This window comes from Balaenoptera physalus, assembly GCF_965194825.1.
Source record: "Balaenoptera physalus genome assembly, chromosome: 16".
Taxonomy (NCBI): domain Eukaryota; kingdom Metazoa; phylum Chordata; class Mammalia; order Artiodactyla; family Balaenopteridae; genus Balaenoptera; species Balaenoptera physalus.
This window is the reverse complement of record NC_138898.1, coordinates 86,700,885-86,722,490: the sequence shown is the minus strand read 5'-3', so window position 1 is coordinate 86,722,490 and position 21,606 is coordinate 86,700,885. Positions and strand designations below refer to the sequence as shown.

At 53.5% G+C, this 21,606-nt stretch overlaps 2 protein-coding genes across 7 annotated transcripts; one reads left to right on the top strand and one right to left on the bottom strand.

Annotated features, from left to right (window-relative positions):
• Positions 1 to 68: 68 nt before the first annotated feature.
• Positions 69 to 14,739, top strand: CPSF4 (cleavage and polyadenylation specific factor 4). 5 transcript variants are annotated; one of them, XM_082429865.1, is made up of 8 exons: positions 69 to 318; positions 3,071 to 3,121; positions 5,263 to 5,415; positions 7,627 to 7,722; positions 8,115 to 8,208; positions 9,326 to 9,398; positions 10,810 to 10,980; positions 13,805 to 14,016. In XM_082429865.1, the coding sequence occupies exons 1-8, from the start codon at positions 216 to 218 to the stop codon at positions 13,871 to 13,873; spliced, it is 810 nt and encodes a 269-aa protein (XP_082285991.1). In that variant the 5' UTR covers positions 69 to 215; the 3' UTR covers positions 13,874 to 14,016. The 5 variants fall into 5 exon arrangements, with proteins under 5 accessions (XP_082285991.1, XP_082285987.1, XP_082285988.1 ...); XM_082429861.1 differs by having other exon boundaries at positions 84 to 318; positions 10,885 to 10,980; positions 13,805 to 14,739; XM_082429862.1 differs by having other exon boundaries at positions 84 to 318; positions 10,888 to 10,980.
• Positions 14,740 to 15,596: 857 nt separating this feature from the next.
• ATP5MF (ATP synthase membrane subunit f) lies at positions 15,597 to 21,246 on the bottom strand. 2 transcript variants are annotated; one of them, XM_082429875.1, is made up of 4 exons: positions 21,107 to 21,244; positions 17,137 to 17,244; positions 16,397 to 16,513; positions 15,597 to 15,726 (listed from the first exon to the last, which is right to left on the bottom strand). In XM_082429875.1, exons 1-4 carry the CDS (start codon positions 21,117 to 21,119, stop codon positions 15,698 to 15,700), a joined length of 267 nt encoding a protein of 88 aa, XP_082286001.1. In that variant the 5' UTR covers positions 21,120 to 21,244; the 3' UTR covers positions 15,597 to 15,697. The 2 variants fall into 2 exon arrangements, with proteins under 2 accessions (XP_082286001.1, XP_082286002.1); XM_082429876.1 differs by lacking the exon at positions 16,397 to 16,513 and having other exon boundaries at positions 21,107 to 21,246.
• Positions 21,247 to 21,606: the final 360 nt, after the last annotated feature.

Below are 21,606 nucleotides of genomic sequence, written 5' to 3'. Positions count from 1 at the left end.
TACTCTGCGCTTGATTGGCCGAGTCTGGGCAGGCGAAAGGGCCGGCGCGGGCTCCGGGCGCTCCCAGCATCCCTCGGGCGGCGGCGGCGGCGGCGGCGGCGAGGCGGGGCGGTGGAGGACCGTGTGCGGCGGGGCCGACAGCGGGTAGAGGTGTGAGGGCGGCAGGGGACCTGAGCGGGAGCCGGGCCGGTGTGGCCGCCGCCGCCACCGCCACCATGCAGGAAATCATCGCCAGCGTGGACCACATCAAGTTCGACTTGGAGATCGCTGTGGAGCAGCAGCTTGGGGCGCAGCCGCTGCCCTTCCCCGGCATGGACAGTGAGCGCGGGCGAGGGGGCAGGCGGGCGAGGGGCGCGACCGACTCGGCCCCGGGACCCCCATTTTCTGGTTCCGGGACGCCCTCCCCCTCAGTTCGGGAACTCCTCCCTCTCGGTCCCCGGACTCCTTTCCCCCAATCCTGGGAACCCCCCTTTTCCCCTCATTTGGACTAGGGAGCGCCCCCCTTCCCCGATCTTCGATCCCCGGGGCTATTTTAAGGCAGTCTTCAGAAGGGCAGGACCACGTCCGGCAGTTAAAATAACTCTTGAATGAAGGCAGGTGTCCTGGGTTGGAAATCCTGCCCTCACTCGCACACACTCCCCAACTACAGGAAAGTACTAAGATATCCCCTTTCGCTACCTCCAGGCCCCCCACTTTGAGCGCCCTCTTCTTGCTTTCATCAAAACTGGGCCGTTGGAGGAGTCTTGCTGAGGAAAGGACCCACCTACCCCTCTCTGTAGGAGACCCCAGTGAGACTCTCAAGCTCCATTTTTTTCCTAGGACTCGCTCTCCTGGGAGCCCATCCCTCACTGTTTCTCTGGACCCCACCTCTGGGTCATTCATCACACCCAGGCAGCTGCCTGAGTTCCCTTCACTGTCCCGCTTCGCGTGGTGGCTCCTGGCTTCCCCCACCCCGCCAACTCAGGTGGGACGGGTAACACTTTATTTATTTTTATTTGTCTTGACTGCGACCAGGGATTGAACCCGGGCTACGGCAGTGAAAGCGCCGAGTCCTAATCACTGGACCGCCAGGGAATTACCTGGAACGTCTAGCACTTTAAAAGAAACCAACAGTTTCCTTAATTTCTCTCTTTTCCAGACATACTTGAAATCTAACGCTATAACATTAAATCTCAGAGGGCTCTTAGAGGTCATTGGGTTCAAGCCACAGGTGGGGCAGCTCAGGCCTGGGTGGGGGAGGGGACTTGCCAAAGATGGCTCAGCGCCTGGTGGAGCCAGATGAGCTCGCCAGGGTTCTTGACCCTTCCATCTGCAGTTCCCCATGCCATCTCCTGTAACTGCCAGAGGACATGGGCCACAGCCCCACGTTCTCCCACATGTCCCAGGGCTGGTCAGGTCTCCCTGCAGCCTCATTCCCCTCAAGTGGCCACACTTCTGATGCACACGTGACCTCTGAGGTGTCCCTCTCACGCTGACACTTCTGTGTGAGACAATGCTCACGCCCAAGAGACAATTCAAACAGCCTTACTTTATACACACTCAGCACTGTCTCCACTGTACATGGCTCATAAGCCGCTGCTCACATTCAGATACTCACTCTTAAACCTACTCGTTGATACGCGTGATCGCTTTGTGATTTTACGTGTATGTCCACTCACGCATGGGCTTTTCCTGTGTTGATGGCACTAGCCTGATGCCATGGAACCCTCCACGCAGGGCGGCTCTTTCTCTCCCTCCCCGCTCCAGCCTGGAAGCACAGATACTTGAGCCTGTGAGGGCAGGCGCAGAGGTGGGGAGCCCACAAACCTGTGCTTAGGGAGGGTCCAGGACATACCTGGCCACAGGTACTGCCTCAGACTTGGTACGTGCCGTCAACATTCACTGCCTGCCTGAGATCACGGTCAGTGTGTTCGAGGCCAGGGAGGCCAGGGAGGCCACAGCTCTTCTTCCGCCTTCCCTGCACTTCAGTCCCATCTTAATATGGGGAAGTATCAGTTCTGCCCAGAAGGCATACTCCTTTATCCTGTCTGCCTAAAACCCGATCTCCAGGACCCTGGACTTCTTCTGGCTTTAGGGAATGAAACGACCTTAACCTCTGAAAAGAATGAAGGCCCAGAAATACTCTTAAATGTTACGTTTTTTTAATGTAAGACTTCTCGGACTTTTTGAAATGCAAACGAGTGACACCCCTGTGACTCCCACCACTGGAACCTTAAATCTGTCCTAGCAAAAGCTGCCTACTTCCAAGAAGCCAACGAATCTCTTGCAAGTTAGCAAGGAGAGGCACGTAAGTGGGCTTCAGAGATGGTGTCGGTGGGTTTCCCATGATGCTAAAATGCCTGTTGATAGAGAAAACTGTGTGGGAAGGCACGGGCTGTTGATTCTGGTGGCCATGGCAGGTGAGTCCCTGGGCTCCTTGGGACAGCCCTGGACCCCACTGACTTCCGCTGCACTCAGCTTTTATTCTCCTGCTCCCCTCACCAGGACCAGCTCCATCTGTGGAAGCAGGAGACTGTGCTCCTTTAATTACTGTGTGTTGGTATTGCACATTAAGAGCAGTCCTGCTCCTGTGTCTTCAGTTATGCTCTTCCCTCCGGAATAGCTTCTCCGAGGCGCCTGCCTCTCCTCTGGAGCCGGTTCCTCCTCAGAGTCCCCATTCGCTTGTTTGTGCTTCCTGTGAGATCGTTCCCTCCCTCTGCCTCAGGTTAAAGCGCCCCTGAATTAGCCCTCTGGAACGTCTGAGCGGGGAGTAACTAATTTCTGTGATCTTGCGTTCCATCCTTCCTTCCCCCATCCACTCCGAACTCCTTGAAAGCATCTTGCTTACAGGAGATTCTCAGAAAGCCCTGAATAATGACTGGTCTCAGCGTGGATGTCTCATTTTGCAGGGAATGACTGAACTAAGGAGCTTTTTCCTTGCTTGGTCAGGCTTAGCATTTTTTTGCCACTCTGTTTCCTGTGCCTTGACCCCTCCGTGGGTTAAAGGCCAGAAGGGTTCCCTCCCCATCTTCAGATGTCACCAGTAGCAGTTACACATCGCTTTGTTTGACACCTCTTCTCCTCTCTGCAGAGTCGGGGGCTGCTGTCTGCGAATTCTTTTTGAAAGCTGCCTGTGGCAAAGGTAAGAGACCCCCTGGCTCCCGACATTCCCCCTGAGGTGCCCTCCACTGCCCTGTCCCCGGCAGACTTGCAGGCTCTCAGGTCCCTGGCTCACCCTGCTTTCTGCAGACTCACGGTGTCCCTAGATGAAACTCTGGTCCAGATAAGCTAGGAACGTGGTGGGGTGTTCTGCCTGAAACCTGGAACACAGGCCTGAATCTGGCTCTGAGTCTGCCTTCTCACCTCACTTTCTCTGCAGCCACGAGCTGACCTGTGACATGGACAGAGGCCCCTAGCCCTGAGGTGTTCAGGAACTTTCTCAAGGTCGTAGAGTCAGTGAGTGGCTGAGCCCAGGCCTTTTCTGATTCTACAGTCTGCACAAGCTCATGTCCTCTGTGTACTTTCATCAAAAAACTCCGCGATAGTGTGTCTCGTGGGGTTCTTATTCATACTAACCAGGTCCCAACACAGGCAGCATGAGCCAAGCTCTGCTGATTCATAAGACGTACCGCTGGGTGGGACCCTGCATGCCATGTATAGGTCTGGGCATTTTTCTTCCTGTAGCCAAGTTTATTTGGAAACTAAATTTTAATTAGAAGCTTGAATAAGGCACACAGAATTACAGCAAGGGGATGGTTTTAATGGATGATTTGGGCAAGTTGTGGTTCTAAAACTCAAGTCATTTACCCTGCCAGGCAGATCAGCCAGGTTGACCTCAGGCTCTCTGGTCGGAACATCATTCCTCTGCTGGGCTCCTGGTCTCATTCCCTTGTCTTCTGCCTCTCTGACCCACCACATTCTGTTAGCACAGCCATCCTTAACACAGGGCACTACGACTGTTTCTGTGTTAACTAATACAGTAGCCACTGGCTCCGTGTGGCTGTTCAAATTTAATTAAATAAAAAATGCAGTTCCTCAATCACACTAGACGTATTTCAATTACTTAGTAGCCATGTGTGGCTGGTGGCCGCCATGTTGGACGGCATAGATAGAGAATATTCCTATCATTGCAGAAGGTTCTGTTCAGTGGGGCTGGTCTGGATCTTTTCCAGACACAACCTCATTCTGGTCAGGCCTTCCCAGTAGTCCCTCCAGGTCACCAGTTAGAAATGTGACTTTCCCAGGGTATGGCTCTGTCCTATTTGGGTGATTGATTGCTCAGGTTCTACAGAAGGCAGACCTCCCCCAGTTTGTATACAATGCATTTCTTCAGTTCTGAAGTTGATTTCTTTCTTACTTGTTGGAGGCTAAGTGGGTACTTTTTGGGGTTTGGGGGTTTTTTGTGGGGGTATAGTTGCTTTACAATGCTGTGTTAGTTTCTGCTGTATGGCGAAGTGAATCAGCTATACGTATACATCTATCCCCTCTTTTTTGGATTTCCTTCCCACTTAGGTCACCACAGAGCACTGAGTAGAGTTCCCTGTCCTATACAGTAGGTTCTCATTAGTTATCTGTCTGATACATAGTAGTATATATATGTCAATCCCAATCTCCCAATTCATCCCACATCCCCTTTCCCCCCTTGGTGACCGTACGTTTATTCTCTATGTCTGTGTCTCCATTTCTGCCTTGCAAACAGGTTCATTGGTACCATTTTTCTAAATTCCACATATATGCGTTAATATACGGTATTTGTTTTTCTCTTTCTGACTTGCTTCACTCTGTATGACAGTCTCTAGGTCCATCCATGTCTCTACAAATGACCCAATTTTGGTCCTTTTTAGGGCTGAGTAAGTGGGCACTTTGAACTAGAGATAGAGCCCACCCGGAATCCAGGCTTCTGCTGGCTTCTATCTTTTAGGGCTGTGTTTCTCAAACCCCAGTCTTCTATGACCCCTACAAATTTTGCCACGTCTGTGTATCACCGGAACTCTTCTTTAACTAAATTAAGAAAAACACTCCCCTCTTCCCACCCATCTCCTTTAGGCTTCTTAAGTTTCCATCTTATAGAATATCTGTGGGATCATGATTTGATGTTTTAGATTTTCCCAAGACACATTAAAATAAATCCATAACTATTGAAACTTAAAATGTGTGCTCACATGCTGCTGAAAATCACACTGCCTTCTGCCAGGGCAGTGGCTGCTTTCCAGGACACGCTGCTTTCAGGGGCCACCTGGCTCCTCACACCACACCCACCCCCCGACCCGTCTTCCTTGGCAGGGGGCATGTGCCCGTTCCGCCACATCAGCGGCGAGAAGACGGTCGTGTGCAAACACTGGCTGCGGGGGCTGTGCAAGAAGGGGGACCAGTGCGAGTTCCTGCACGAGTACGACATGACCAAGATGCCCGAGTGCTACTTCTACTCGAAGTTCGGTGAGGCGTGTGGCAGGCTCCCGGCACCCAGACCCCCTGGGTAGGGAGCCCCGGGAGGCTCCACCGAGCACCAAGACCTGGGGGTTAAGCAGCTGCTCAGGCGCCTGCGATGCCTGCCGACCTCAGCTGGCCCTTCAGTTGTGGGCAGTTAGGGTTATTCTCTCGTAACCCCTGTGTCTTCGTAGTGCTTCTGTGTTTTGAGCGCTGGCAGGTACTTTGGGAAGTCGAGACTAACCCAGGTCTCACGGTGGGTGTGGGAGCAGGGCAGCTGGCTGGAGGCCTTGTTTCTGCTCCAGCGGACCTTCTCCCTTAAATCAGCTGCTTCTTCCAGAGTGGCAGCTGGTTGCCCCTCAGGCTTGAGTCGGTTCCTTCTCTCTGGAAGTGTGATCCTGGGTAGTAGCTTGTCTGTCCTAAATACCCCTTAAAAATAGCTGCTCCGGGGCTGTCTTCTGGTGGCAAAGAACCGTCCTCTTAACGTTGAAAGTGAAATTGCCTTTGTTTCTGCTCAGAGGACACGTGGCCTCAGCTGACCCGAGTGAACTGTGTGGAGAAGCCAGGGCAGTGGGGCTGGCACAGGGCGCGGTGGGGCTGATGCGCTCCGTGATGGAACTAGACTCCCCTGCCTGTGCCCTGGGCGAGGCTGCCCAGGAAGAAGCCCTGGTGGTCAGGATGAGGGTGGGCGCTGGCCCCGGGACTGCCGGCCTCAGGGCCCGGGCAGGAGCCGGCAGGAGGCTGGAAGCCTGCTGCACGCTTTGTGATGGGCCGAGGAACGCTGGGCGTGCGGCATGCTTTCAGAGCACTGTTGTCAGAGGAGATGTTAATTATTTCAGCAGCCCAATAGGCTTGGCCTGCTGGCTTATTAATGATAGCTGTGGCTTTTTTTGTAGAGGCAACATAAGCTGAGAAGTCAAAGCACAGACAGATAGGAAACAGGACTCAGCTTCCCAGCTCCCCACCCTCTCCGTCCTGCCCATAGCAGCATGGGAACCAGTAGGGGAAGGGGCAGCAGCTTCTCCATGGGAGCCGTCTCCCATCTGGCCCCAAAGGCAGGAGCCAGCCCTCCTGGGTGGACTCCCGGGGGCGCCTCTGCAAGCTGGCTTGGGTTCCCACCTTCCCTGCTGATGGCCCTGGGGCCCGCTGCCCTCCAGGCCTCTGTGACGATCGGCTGCCTGCACTTCCCCTGCAGAGCCTGTCCTGGTGCAGACGCACCGTCTGCAGCTCCTGACACTACTCCACAGGCGAGGGTCCCCCTTCTAGGCACCGGAGGGACAGTGGTAAAGAGGACAGGCACCGTCCTTGCCCCGTGGTGCTTTTACTCCAGTGGCCCAGGCGAAGAAGCAGCTGATTCACCAGTAAGACAAAGAAGAAAATTCACCATAAGGGCTCTGAAAGAGACAAACAGCAATGGGGTCACCTGAGGAGATCTTGAGGCAGTGTGGTCAGGGACAACCTCTCTGAGGAGGGGAGACCTGGGCTGGGGGCCAAAGGCTAAGAAGAACCCCTGGGAGGCCAGTGTGGCTGGGAAGGGACTGGTCTAGACCCCACAGGGACGTGTGGGTCTGGGAAGGAGTGCGCTCTGAGCAGCAGTGACCAGACTGGCCTTTCGTGTGTGAATGGACCGGAGGTGGTGCAGCTGCCCGGGTCGGCGGTGCCTGTGCTCGGCTGGAAGATGCTGGTGGCCAGCTGGGCCCGCTGCCCCCGAGAGGAGCTCTCCTAAAGGCTTTATCACATTCCACCGTAGGGACCCAGCTGTGAGTTCCCAAATCTTCCCTACTTTTGTCATAAGAGGTCGAGTCCTCAGGCCTTTCCCCGTCCCATCAGAGCTCATCAGAGTGGAACGGTAATTTGCTACTGGTCTCAACTGATGCGTTTGCACATCTGGGCCCCCCACATTGCCAACACCTCCTTTGGGCGAGGGGTGGAGCCGTGAGTTGTTTGATGAGTGTGTACTCTGTGCCCGCCTCTGTCAGTGTCATTGACCCTCAAGGCAGCACGGACATCTGTGAGGGAACGACCGTCACAGCCCACGTACGAGCCAGGGTACTGAGGCTCTGAGACACCCTGCCCTGGGTCTCAGGGCTCGCCGGGCTGGGACTGGACACCAGCCCCACCTGGCCCTCTTTGCTGTACCGCGGCCCCGGCGGCAGGAGAAGCACAGGTGGGTCTGGGTCCAGCTCTCCCAGGTGGACGCATGTCTGGGCTTCCCTGCAGGGGAGTGCAGCAACAAGGAGTGCCCCTTCCTGCACATCGACCCCGAGTCCAAGATCAAGGACTGTCCTTGGTACGACCGTGGCTTCTGCAAGCATGGTAGGTGTCCGGGTGGCTGGGCTGCCTGGCCAGAAGCCAGTCCTCCCTCCCTCTGCCCACATGACCCTCTGCTTGTCCTGCCTTTTCCTGCAAAACGTGGTGTTAGGCACTGGGGGGCTAGTGAGTCTTTTTCACACCAAGTCACTTGAGCCTCCCCAGGTTCCCACTGGACTGCATTCTCACCCGTATTTCTGATGAGGAAACTAGTGTTTGAGAGGGTGTGTACCCTGCCCACTGGCCTGCTGAATAAGAGGCAGAGCCAGCATTTGAAGCCCTGTTCTTGCTTTCTGCCCCCAGGCAGCAGTGTGGGCAGGGCTCTGACTGGCAGAAAGGCATGAGGGCATCCCCTAAAGAGGGGGCAATCTGAGTGACCCTGGCGCTTGGCTTCACAGGCCCCCTGTGCAGGCACCGGCACACGCGGAGAGTCATCTGTGTGAATTACCTCGTGGGATTCTGCCCGGAGGGGCCCTCGTGTAAATTCATGCAGTGAGTAGCCAGCCCCTGCCCAGGCCCTGCTGCCCCCTGTATCTCTCCATCGGGGCTTTGGTCACTGGGTAGTGTCAGCACAGGGTCTGGGGCAGGGGTGGGAGATGGGGAGGGACCACCACTGCTTCCTGAGCGGAGGTGGCTCTGCCTAAAGCAGGGTAACCTTTACGGTGTCCCAGACCATCTAGGACTAAGATGAAAGCTATGGGCCCTGTGCTCCAGAAAAACTCACGCACATGTGACCTCAGATTAAGAACCTGTGCCCTGAAGGAAGGGAGCTTCAGTTTCGGGACCTCCTATATGGAGGCTCAGAGAACCCTCACATGTGAAAAGATGTCCCCATTTCACACATGGGGACACTGGGGCTCGGAGCTCAGCCGCTGGCCGGGGGCAGGTGGTAGCTCCTGGTCAAAGGCAGATCTGTGACCTCTGGGGCCCAGTCCTTGTGCGGGAGGGCTCAGCGCTCCTCTGCTGGGTCTCGGTGCACCTCTGTCACTTTGGGTGGTTGTGGGGTGGCACTGGGACCGTAGAGTAGTGTCCCCCCGACCCCCTGTGCTGCCTCCATCCATGCTGCTGACACCTGCACGGAAGCAGAGTGTCCTGGTCGCTGCCACGTGGTGGGCAGGTGGCTGGTGCTCCTGACTTGGTCCCACTCCCTAGATGAGAGCCTAGGAGCCTACAGGTGGCCCAGGATTCCTGTGTGTGGGGCGGCAGTGGAGGGCGTGTCCCCCAGACCTCTGCTGTCAGAGGTCTAACACTTGAGGTGCCCCTGCAGGGAAGGGTGTTTGTTGGGAAGGCCTTCTGTGTACAGAGCGCTCTGGAGAGGCTCTGACAGTACCAGCTGTGTTTCCCTCCTTTCTCTGAGCAGCACTTGCCCAGGCTCACAGCTAGGTGTAGGCAAAGCTGGGTCTGAGTCCGGGCACGTCAGAGCTGTCTTCCCCCCCATCCTGAGCACCAGCACCCGCCCTACGTCCAGGTGGCTCGTGTGGCTCTGTGCTTGGCTGGAGGCTGCTTGTGATTCTCCCGGGGCCAGAACTCGAGAACCCCGCCAGCCTAGCTCCTCTCTCACCTCCTCTTCTCCTCTTTTTCCTGTCCCCTTCTGCCGCTGGGTGACCAGCCCTAGATTTGAACTGCCGATGGGAACCACCGAGCAGCCCCCACTGCCGCAGCAGACGCAGCCTCCCACAAAGGTACCGTGCCCCGGGCCTGCGCTGCTGCCGGGCCTGGCCGCGCCCTGGCCGCAGAACGCTCAGTGCCCCCGCCTCAGTGCGGGGCCTGCCGGAGACCCGGCTGGAGATCGTGGGAGGAGGCGGGAGAGGAGGGGAGTCACCCTGGTTCCTGCTGAAACTCCAGGGAGCGGAGCAGTGTGCACCTTCTCTGGGCTGGAGGGCTGTCTGCTGGAGCCAGACGCCCACCGGGCTTCTCTTCCCTTCTTGCCTGGCGAGCGCAGGGCAGCGTGGGCGCCACACATCTGCCGTTCTTGCTTGCGGTTCAGACCCTTCCCTCTACAAACGGGACTCCCAGCGGGGCGGGAGTGGAAGTGTGGCTAACTGGTTCTCTGGCTGGTGCCCGACTGCAGGGGGGATGCTGGGAACAGAGGGTCGAGGCATCGGCTGGCTCCGGTCTCCTAAGCGAGGGGATCCCACACCCCTCCAGCATGAGGAGAGGGAAATGCCATAAACGAATGGGAATCTGCAGCAGTGACCCCCAGCCAAAGGCGCCTTGGGTTTGGTTACAAGATGCGGGCGGGGGCCCAGAGGAAGGCTGGCCAGGTGTCCTAGGCAGGGTCTCAGCGGGCTGAGCGAACTGCCCACCCATCGTGAAGCCTCACCTGTTACCTGGCTGGTCTCTGAGCCCTTTGCTGGAGCCCGCCTGGCCCTCCTCCAGGACAGAGGCCGAGCAGCCAGGAGGGGACGTGGCCACCCTCGCTGCACTGCCCGCCACCTTCAGGAGGGTGTGGGATGAACCAGAGAACTCCTGTCAGAGCCGGGCATTCCCGCGTGTGGGTGCAGCCATGACAGCCTGGGCTTCCCAGCTCAGGGCTCCTGCAATGACGGGGCCACAGCCAGGGACCCACTCAGTCAGTCGGCGGTGGCCTTGCTGTCCAGGCCCCACCCCAGGCGCCCCCGTCCGCCTTGCTCACGCGGCTCCCTAGCGGAGGGCCCTCTCAGCCCCTAGACCGCAGGTCAGCGTGTCAGCCTCCGACTGTTTTCTGTGACTGTTGCCCGCCGTGTAGGCTCTAAACACCTGGCTGAACCAAGCGTTCATCCTGACCTGAAGCTAGAACCTCACAAACAAAAGTAAGGCCTGCTCATGCCCTCGCCCTGCCGCCCCAGAGACCACCTCGTCTCTTTGGTGTTTTGTTTTCTTTTATTTTTCGTTTTTGTGTGTCTGCATGGTGTTTTTCGGGCAGCGGCTCCTGCCACCGTCACCAGACGTTTCTTTTCCACCTACTCTCCCGAGCCGGGCCACCACGGAAGCCCTTCTTCCTGCCGGTCACGGTCATGCGGGAGAAGTCCCGCCCTCTTTTTTCCTGTCCCCATTGGTAGTCTGCGTGCACGTGTTTTCCGCAGTAAAACCGTGTTGTATAACTCTTTCCAGCAAAGTAACAATCCGCCATTACAAAGGTCGTCCTCCTTGATCCAGTTAACGAGTCAGAACTCTTCTCCCAACCAGCAGAGAGCCCCGCAGGTCATCGGGGTCATGCAGAGTCAAAACAGCAGCGCAGGCAACCGGGGACCCCGGCCGCTGGAGCAGGTCACCTGTTACAAGGTGAGTCCCGGGGCCGGGGGGGTGGCAGGGGGTCTTCACAGTCAGTGGCCATTCCCTCATTCCCCAGAGAGTTAGCTGATTTTGAAGAATGAAGACATCTTTGTTTTTGCTGATTGGAAGAGTAAAACTGGGCCACTCCGGTGAGCTAGAGACCATGCTACTTCTGTCCATGACACACTAAGGCCAGGTGAACAATTAAACACACGCTGTTAAATGAAAGGATTGTGCTTTCAAGAAAGGGATGGGAACCTTCCAGAGGCCGGGAACGAAGTGGGAGCACGAATCCAAGGAACAGAGTGAGCCCTGAAGCCTCTGGGTGTCCTCATATCCCAGGTGGGCACACCCTAAGGAAAGGGACAGAAGCTTTAGGCCCGCGTGGGGAGGAAATGGAGTAGAACCTTCACCCCCACCCACTCGCAAAACAGGACGTTCAGGGAAAGGGTAAACTTTTTAAAAACTTACTGGAAAACTTGTCCATCTCACTCTCTGCTCAGGATGGAAAGGTGGGGAGAAAAGCCCTTCTGAGTTTGTCGTCACTGGCAGGCCCTTCCTTGAGTCTGGGCCTGTGTTCACAGCCTTGGTGTGGGCCAAAAAGCCACAGACTGAGTTTTCTAATCTAAAACAGCCCTGGATGGGTGAGCCCCTGGCACCCGACTTTGAGAAATTTATTCTCAACCCAGGCCACACAGAATTCCCACAACTAAGGTTCCCCAGAATGAGCTCATAATAAAAATCGTAGAAGGAAACAAGCACCACTGTCAGCAGAAACCACCAACAGAACTAGATTCACAAAGATTTCCGATGTGGAGATTATTAGATGAAATACAGAATTAGTACATGCTTTCTGTAAAAACTTTTAGATGATACAGAAGTGTTCAGCGTACAGAGTGTTGCCCTTTATTCCCACCATTTTCCTAAAAGAGCCACTTTACCCAGCTGTTGTGTTCTCACGTTTTATTTTCAATACTCCTTTACACTCCACAACTCCTACAGGGGGCTCCACTCAGAGAAGTGCTCTGCTAAACTTTTATTCACACAAGCACAAGCACAATATATATTTTAATACAAACAGGGCCCTAGTATGTACAGTGTTCTATAATCCCTTTTTCCTTATAACATATTCTGATCTGTGTTGGCATAAGTAACTCTAATGTATTTCAGTGGCTACATAATTTTACCAGTTCTCTGTTGGTAAACAGTTCTCCGTCGGTAAACTATTAATTTATAGTTTTTGCTGCTAAAAATAGTGCTGAATCTGACAGACATTTGTGAGCTCTTGTCTGGTGTCTGGAACATCCAGGCCTACAAGTAGAAGGGCCAAGTCAAAAAGCATATGCCTATATTGTTCCTAGAACTTGCCTTCGGGAAGGGCTGAGCCGCTGGTCACTTCCCACAGCCGTCAGACACTCACTGAGCACCTGCTCTGTGGGCTCTGCGGAGAAACCCACCGCTGTCACTCCTCCCCGGGAGGGGTCTGTGTTCCGAGGGAGGGGAAGGCAGGTGCCCAGACACCGAAGTTAAAAGTGCCCACGCACGCAGGGAAGGCCTCACAGAAATTTCTGAGCCTGAGCCCTAACAGGGGAGGACAGTATGGAAGGGGGGCTGTGGAGGAAGGTGAAGGGAGACCAGGCAGTTCTCGAGTACAGTGAGGAGACTCGGGTGTCCTGCCTCCTCCAGGACTTGTCGGCAGGGCCTCTGAAGCAAGCTCTCCTGAGTCCGGGAACCTCAGAAAGATGGGGCTGGGGGTAGGGGACGAACCTAACAGCCTCCTCCTACCACGGGCACAGCTGATATTAAAGCCATCTCGGGGGAATCCTGATTCCCCAGCATCAGCTGCGGAGGCCAGGGGACAGGCCGAGGGCAGCAAGCGGGGCCGCGGAGTCCCTCCCTCTGGTTATCACATCTGCCAGAGGTCCAGCTGGCAGCTACACAGGCCACTCGACCACACGAGTTACACCTACAGATCAGAAAGACTGGAAAACATGGGGACTGTGCAGTCGGGGGAATAGAGCAGGCCAAAGCCCCGAGTTCCAGATCAAGGAAGCAAGGACTGGGAGGGCTCTGGGTGGGTTAGTGCGGGGTGGGTGCCCCGACCTGTCTCCCGACCCCTTGTTCAGTGCTCGAGGCTGCCATTTCCTTCCTTGTAATTCCCTTCTGCTTTCTGAGGAGTAACGAGAACGAATGAGGAGAAGCTAAGGAAGGGTCTGGAGAATCAGTCGGGACAAGTCAGGGTCCGTGCTGGAGTTTCTGAAGTGATTCTCCTGGGTCTCTTCCCCCAAGTCTAATCATTATCCCATCTCTCTGATCCTGTGGCCCAGACCTGGCCCAGGGCTAGCTTAGGCAAGTGCGCACGAGCCAGGAGGGAAAGATCTTTGGGTGCAGCCCACCCTCTGTCCTCGCAGTGAATCCCTGAGTTGGGGGAGGAGCCTGGCGGCTTCTGTTGCGTGGCCGCCTCCCCTGTCTCAGGGGAGTCCCAGAACTGTGCCTTAGAGGTAAGTGACTGGCCAGCCGTGCAGAGGGGCTTGGTCCCTGGAGAGGCGGGAGCGCTGTGGTGCCACCGGCTTCTCTTCACCCCGCCCGCCACCACAAGAGTCCGCCGTGGCCCGCGCGCTCCCTTCCACCGGCCGGGCTGCTGGCTGCGGTTTCTGTGCCACTCTACCTTCTGGAGCTCCCTTTCCCTCGTGTTTGAATAAAAATCAGTGCCACTGAGAATTTCAGAGTCCCTGCTCCCAACCTGGAATTTAGCGGGTGCTGCCTTAGTTGAAAATTGCATTTGAAACAATGTGTTTTGTTTGTTTCCTCCTTCCCTTCCTGCTGTCCCCAGTGTGGCGAGAAAGGACACTACGCCAACAGATGCACCAAAGGGCACCTGGCCTTTCTCAGTGGACAGTGACAGCAGCCGCAGCAGCTCAGAGCAGCCCGAGGCGCCCCGTTACTGGGGACCCGCTGGGCCATCCTGGGGAGTGTGCATTTACCTGCTCGATGCTGGTACAACTCTGGCTGGAGCTGGCAGGCAGGCATACTGGGTTTTATTTTGAGGGGCTACGTCTGTCAGTTTCCCTATCGTTTTGCTGTAATCTTTTTTTTTAAGGGGGACATGTGCTCCAGTTCGGTCCCTCAAGTTGGGATCATGTTTGTCTAGGAATCAAGACCTCCCATCTGTGACTCTGCACATCACCCTCTGGGGAGGGAGGAGGTCGGGGGAAGGGCTTGTGTGCAGCAGTTCTGTGAGGAAGGTGGCCCTTCCCCTTGGGGCCTCCTTAAGCACCAGGGGCTGCTGGATCATTTAAAGCTGTGGCCAACTCATGCCTGCTTCCTCCCTGTCCTGCTGAATCAGAGGCCGTGCCTATCCACGTGATTTGAGCGAGACAGCCCTTCAGAGCAAACTCAAGTGCGGAGTTGCCTCTGCCGGTCCTGCTCCAGGGTGGCAGCAGTTGAGAGGACCATGTAGGGCTCTTGAGTGTGATGGTCTTTTTCCTCTGGGTTTATTTTCTTGAGGCACCTGCTCAACAGTGTTTAAGGTATACCTTAAGCTGGGGCTGCAGACACCCTTGAAATAGACGATGCAGTCCATCTGTGCACCTACCTCCTGCCCCATCAAGCATCTGTACTGTCAGACACCTTTGGCCTAGAGGAGAGGCCCCTGCCTCTGAGCCTGGAAATATGAAACTGGCACCTGCAACCTGCTGGGCAAGTGGGCCTGTTCAAGTTCAATTACAAGAACAATTTTTATGAACATGATTAAACCTTGTTTTTTAAGCTGTGTCTCATTACTTCGGGGAATCCACGCCAAGAGGATTCTTGCTACTGGCTGCATTAGCTGCCTGGCACTAAGCTTTGACATCGGTGCTCGCTTTTCCGCTTTTGGTGAATGTGAGTCTCACGACTGGAAGTGATACTGCCAGGGGAAGAAAAGGCCTTTGTACTGGCAGCCTGTACAGTCTGGAAACCTGGCCTTTGGGCCAGCCACCTGGCAGGTATCCTTTATTTCTGATGTTGAATACCTGTTCCTTCAAGTTCAGATCTTGCAGGAGATAATTAGCCACAGCATCTCACCCTATACTCCCTGCAGTATATATGCTTATCGCACACCCCCTAGTAAGAAACTGATTCTGACCTTAATTATCACTTTACTGAAGGCCTTGGTGAAGGATAAAGAAGAGGGTGCTGGATACAGAGCAGTTGAGAGCTCCTATCAGGGCCTGTGCTTTCCCTTCCCGCCTCCATCATCCCACTGAGCTTCCTGCAAGTGAAGCTTACTTACAAGGACCAGGGGGTCCCACACTTCCCAATTCCCTGATACCCCAATACCCTGGGATGGTGCAGAAAGATGGGGAAGGGGAGGGCATTCTTAGGAACGAGGGTTTCTGCTTTATATTGTGAAAGTGTCAGCTGACAAAAGGCTAAAAATGAGGCACAGAGCAGGAAAACACCTCGGCACTGTTGGCGGAGGCTCTAGGCGACCCCCCCCCCACCAACGCCCTGGGACGAGATCTTGAAGCTCCACGGTTCAAAGCCCTGGGCTGTCTGGGAGCTGCAGAATGACCCCACCCCACCTTGTGCAACAGCAACTCCTATAGGGCAGGGAAATGGCTGAACCAGTGAGGCAGTCCGCATACCAGTCATCTTTTATTGGGTGTTAATTCTCCACTAGGATATAAAAGGATTCAGGGGTGCCAGGCAAAGGTCATGGTCAGGAATGCAGAGTGCGCCCTCTTCAGTGGTACTTGCGTAGCCGCTGGTGTTCTGAAGTTAGAAAGGCAAAATGGTAAGTTTCTTCACAGGTGGGGGTGAAGCCATCCTGAGAATTCCTTTCAGGAGATGACCCAGAACCTACTTGTGGAATTCAGAGCTAATCTGCCACCTGGCCAGCCTCTTCCTTCCCTGAGGGAACATCCACTCAGAAAAACAGCACCCAAGCGCCCACCCTTCAGGGCCAGCACTGCTCTGGATGCCACAGACTGGCAGGTGGCTCGACACTGGCAGAAACAGCCCATGAAGGCCACTCAGCGGCCACCAGACATCTCCCACCAGACCAACTCCTCTCATGTGTCAGCACCAGGAACAGCCACGCTCTTCCAGAGCACCACACCGACACTGGACTGTAGCACTCAACCTATTTCCCTCTTCACACTGGCTGCTAGGAAGATAAAGCCAAGTTTCCACCAACCTTTGGCAGAGCCTGCAGTGCCTGATAGAATGCTGCCTAAGTATTACCTTTACCCCAGCTTCATCTTATTCTTCCTGTCTTTCTCTTTGCCACAATTTTCGCGCTTAAAATACGCTATATTCTGATAAGTCCCTCCAAGTCTTCAGCTTGTCTGCAGGGTGATGGACTTCTAAGGCTGAAAGTGAACCAATGCCACCCTGTCATGGGAAACCCCACTGAAGGCAAACCAACCCAGAAGAGACTCACTGAGTTCCTTGTAAGAACGGCAGTAGTTGAAAAGCACGTAAACTGCAAGCACCATAGAAAGCCCAGCGATGCTCCCTTTCTTCACGTTGACGTACTTGTTGTAATACCGGTAGTAACCTGCAAAGCGGAGAGGAGGCCACTCCTCTGAGGGCACATTCTACACGTTCTAATAGGAGAGGGCAAAGCTGAGGAAAGGCCTGGGGCAGGAAGAAACAGTCCACAAAAGACAGCCACAGGGTAGCCAGAATTATACAGAGAAAAACAGAGACGGGGGCCCCTGAGGAGGCTGGCAACCACGCAGGCTCCCAAAGGATGATGACATGGTGACACAGGACTGCCTGCACTTTAAAATGCACAGACCTGAAGGACAGACCATTCCAAATACTCATCTTGAAAGTTCTGCCTGGCAGGGAGATGAGCATCATAGACTCATGTCCCCTGTGCTTCCAACTCATTTTCCTCTTAAGTCTTATGACATTTCTTTAAGACAGAGGTACTGGTACCGATTCCAAGCAATAGAAAACATTTCCTTGTCTGAAGTATGTCAGAGCCAGCCTTTGATAGGACCGATCAAACATGGAAATTCGAGGGCTAACAATCTCGCTCTGTCCTTCTCTACATAACTTACTCGTCTGAGACAAGGCTTGTACTGGCCAAGTTAATTCAGGGCAAAGAAAGACCTGTTTGCCCTGAAGACCCAGAGATGTGCTTTTATTTACACATGCCCATAAGGCTCTGACCTCTTTGAAATGCTCCAGCAATGCCTTTAGGGGTGAAATCCCGCATCAGTATCCAGCTCGGCAGCTCCCCTAGTTTGACTTCCAGGAGCTTCTTCTCCTTCAGTGGTACTGAAAAGGAAGTGCAAAAAAACACACACTGGAAGGTCTCCCAATAACACAAACAGCAACCTTCTGTGTCACTTATTTCAACCACTCAATAAAGGTGCATTCAGTAACATTACTAAATAGAGGCTGCATATAAGTAATATTATAAATAAACATGTCACACTAGATATATTATTTTAAGCCAGAGTCTATATAATGGCAGAACAGGATTTTGAATAAAAGCTTGCTGGGAATAACTATGTAAAAAGAGAACTAAGGGCCATGAGGAAGAGGTAAAGCGGAGGACAGATGCCTTTATAAGTAGGAGTAGGGGAGACAGACTCAGAGAAGTTGGCTACATCTTGGCCAAAGGCACACAGCATGCAGGCCATGGAGGCAGGGTTCCACCTCAGGTCTGCCTCTCATGCTCCTGAAGCCAATCTGATTTCTACCTCAAGCATCCTACCTCAGACCACAGATGTCAAATGACTTAGTAAAAACCACTCTAAAGACCCAACAGGCCACAGATCATTTTCCAATGAGAATCTGGGGACAGGAACGGCTCCTGGTTAAGGCCATACTCTATTCATCTCTGGGCTTAAGAGTAACATAGGAAGGGGGCCAGGGAGGGGTTGGCCCTGTGAATATCCAGATGCTCTTAAGGAGAGAATCTCTCTTCCCCTGTCCTCTTCCAAAAGATCAACTTTAAAAAGCTGTTTGGGGACTTCCCTGGTGGTCCAGTGGCTAAGACTCTGTGCTCCAAATGCAGGGGGCCCAGGTTCAATCCCTGGTCAGGCAACTAGATCCCGTATGCTGCAACTAAGATCCCGCATGCAGCAACTAAAGATCCCGCGTGCTGCAACTAAAGAACCCACATGCCGCAACTAAGACCCGATGCAGCCAAATAAATAAATAAATATTTTTTAAAAAAACCCAAAAAACTGGGGACTTCCCTGGTGGCGCGGTAGTTAAGAATCCACCTGCCAATGCAGGGGACACGGGTTTGAGCCCTGGTCAGGGAAGATCCCACATGCCGTGGAGCAACAAAGCCCGTGTGCCACAACTACTGAGCCTGCGCTCTAGAGCCCCTGAGCCACAACTACTGAGCCTGCGTGCCACAACTGCTGGAGCCCGCAAGCCACAACTGCTGAAGCCCACGCGCCACAACCACTGAAGCCCGTGTGCCTAGAGCCCATGCTCTGCAATGGGAGAGGCCACCGTAATGAGAAGTTCGCGCACCACAACGAAGAGTAGCCCCTACTCGCCACAACTAGAGAAGGCCCGCACGCAGCAACGAAGACCCAATGCAGCCAAAAATGAATAAATAAATAAATAAATAAATAAATTTTAAAATAGAACTATGTTGGGGAAATGTGCAAAAGAAACACAGAATTTTAAAAATATTTTCAACTGGTATAAGGCTGGTGACTCAAAAAAAAAAAGTATTTAGGTCACTGCTAGGCCCAGTGAAGCTATTTTTTCACATTCACACAAACTATGAAAACATATTCTCATTCTCACATTCAGGGGCTGACACAGTGCCTTGGCACATCACAGGAGAAAAAAGCCAACAATTTATTTTTCTTCATATTTATATCTCTGTACTATGAAGAAAAGAGCATTTCCATAACCAAAACTAAGAAATTTATAAGCACAGAAAAAAAAATCACATTAGCCTTAAGGAGAGCCAAGTACAGCACCATCACAAAATTCCAAGAGACCATCAGATTCATCAGAGATGCATCTACACTTATTCCGAAGTTTCTCTTTTAGTGGAAGGCAAAGGCCTTAGTCCTTGGCAGCCACACTGAAACCCTCCCCCAACACTCCTCTGCAGCGGCTGGTTCACACCAGTAGAGCGTGCTGATGAACAGAGCAGACTCTACCATCGAGTATTCTGGATTTACTGCCACTTTGAAGCTGTGTGCCCTTGGGCAAGATACTGCTCTCTCTGTTTCCTCCTTTGTAAAATAAGGGTAAGAATAGTACCCACCTTAGTACTTAGCTCTAGGTACTATGTAAATAGGAATTATTATTATCTGTCTTTCTGCCTATGAGCTATCTAAAGGTGGGAGGGAGTTCCCCACACACAGTTCCTGTTTATGACAGATTTTCAGTGAAGGCTGAGAAAGGACCACAGGTTCTCGGGAGGGCAAGTGACTACTTGGCTTGATTTCATGACTTCAAGAAGCATACTGTCCACCTATATGGAGAGACATGGAAATGCCAAGTGTCTTCTGGGTGCTAAATCCAACTCTGGGGTTGGCCAGAGCCAAGAGTTTTAGGTTTTGTAGGCCACACAAGGTCTCTGTAACATAGTCTTTTTTTCTTGTTTTAACAAATTTTTATTTATTTATTTTTATTTTTTGGGGGCTGTGCCGTGCAGCGTACAGGATCTTAGTTCCCCAACCAGGGATCGAACCCGTGCCCCCTGCAGTGGAGTCTTAACCACTGGACCGCCAAGGAAGTCCCTTAACAAATTTTTAAAAAAACAAAAACTATTCTTAGCTCACAGCATATAAAAACAGGCCACAGGAAATCCAGCCCATTGGCCATACTTTGTCAACCCTGATCTCATCTATCACTGTTAATTGGTATTTCCATCACTTTATTTGCTAATGGACTAGTGGCATTATGCTCTGGCAACAGACACCATCTAAAAGATCATCAGTACTCGGACTCCAGTTCCTTCACCTGGGTGATGCTTAATGGGCCAAGTGTGACATGACCTTACCCAAAGGTCACGCAGGGAAAGCTGGATGACTAGCATTCAACTGTGGGTCAGGCAGTGTTCCAAGCACCTTACATATACTAAGTTGTTTAACCCTTAGTTCATAGCACTCTCCACTAAAACCCTCTGCTTAAATAAGATACCAAGTCTCAATGCTTCCTTTTCACATGTTGTCTGTATAAACAACATAACCACCCTGGATAAATATTCTCATGCCCGTTTTTACAGATGGGGAAAAAAGCATCACTCTCATATTTTTTGATCCCCTTTTCATGGCTCCGGGCTGAAAATAAGAATATAGAAACTGGGGTAAGACACACATAGATTAGTCAAAATTCTGCCACTATCATGCTGTGTGACAGCAGGCAAGCCACAACACATCTCTGACCGTTATTTTCCTCATCTTTAAAATGGGATCAACGTTCCCGGCACTGATCCTGACAAGGCTACGGTGAGGATGCAGGGCTAAAACATGGTGGCTTCCGTATTAAAAAAAAAAAAAAAAATCAGTGTGGACGGTCCGATCTATACATGCATGTCATCGTAAAGCCTGCTGGTCATAAGGTCACTCTTGTGATTAAAGCTCAGTTTACCACGAGGCCCCAGAAACCTAGGTTTGAATCCCAGCTCAGTCCACTCACTAGTAGTGACCTTGAATAGGTCACTTCACCTCTCTAACGCTATTCAACATATATATACATGCGTCAAACCCGACGTGGTGTCAGGCACTGTCCTAGGCATTAGCTCCTCTTGGAACTTAATTTGAGCTTCGAATGTGCGCGGAGGGCTCAGATGCAAAACAAGCGCCTGGGTTGCGGCAGGGCTGAGAGCAGCTATTCCTCAGAGGGGAGAGGGAGGGTGGCCCGAGACAGCGCATTCTCAAGCCCCGAGGCGCGTCGCCGAGCTGCCGTCGCCCTCCCCGCCACAGCCGAGTGGCGCGGACCCTGGGCAGGCGGGAGGCGCGGCGGGACGAGCTAAGAAGGGTTGGACTGCGTGGGACCCTGGGCAAAGGGCCCGGCGCGGCGAAGGTCCTGAGGGAAGGACAGGCGGCTCCGGCACTCGGTCCCTCCCCTCCAAGTGCGGCTCTGAGCACCGGACCCCGAACCCCGACTCCTGCCTTTAACCTGGTAGCCCTAAACCGGTCCGGAAACTCACCGATTGACGCCATCTTGAAGTCCTGGCTGTCCGCTCGACCGGGCCGCGCGAGGACTGCTGGGTAGGGAGCATGCGCCCTGGGGGCCGGAAGCAGAGGCTCACGGGAAGCAGGTCGCGACTGTTACGAGGCTGGGACTTCAGGTTCGCCGTGGGGTGAAGGGCGAAGAAACTGGAGGGCAAAGTACCGCGACCCCGCAGTTGGGAACCCGGGGGGTGGTGAAGGGGTGGGAGTGGGAGTGGTAGGGCTCAACCTGGGCTCCCAGTTATGGGAGGAAAGAGACTGGGACCCCCCCCCCCACCAAAAAAAAGGGAGGTGAGGAAAGAGCATCCTAGCTTTCTTATTCTGTCGTGTTAAATTTGTTGTGAAAGATGACAGGAGCATCTTAAGACCCTTCCTCCCAACTGTGCTTGATGGGAGAGTCAAGGAATCCCCAATCACCAGGAAAAGCCGGTGTCCAGGCTTAGGCTCCAAATAGGTTTGATTCAGGAGGCTCTAATGT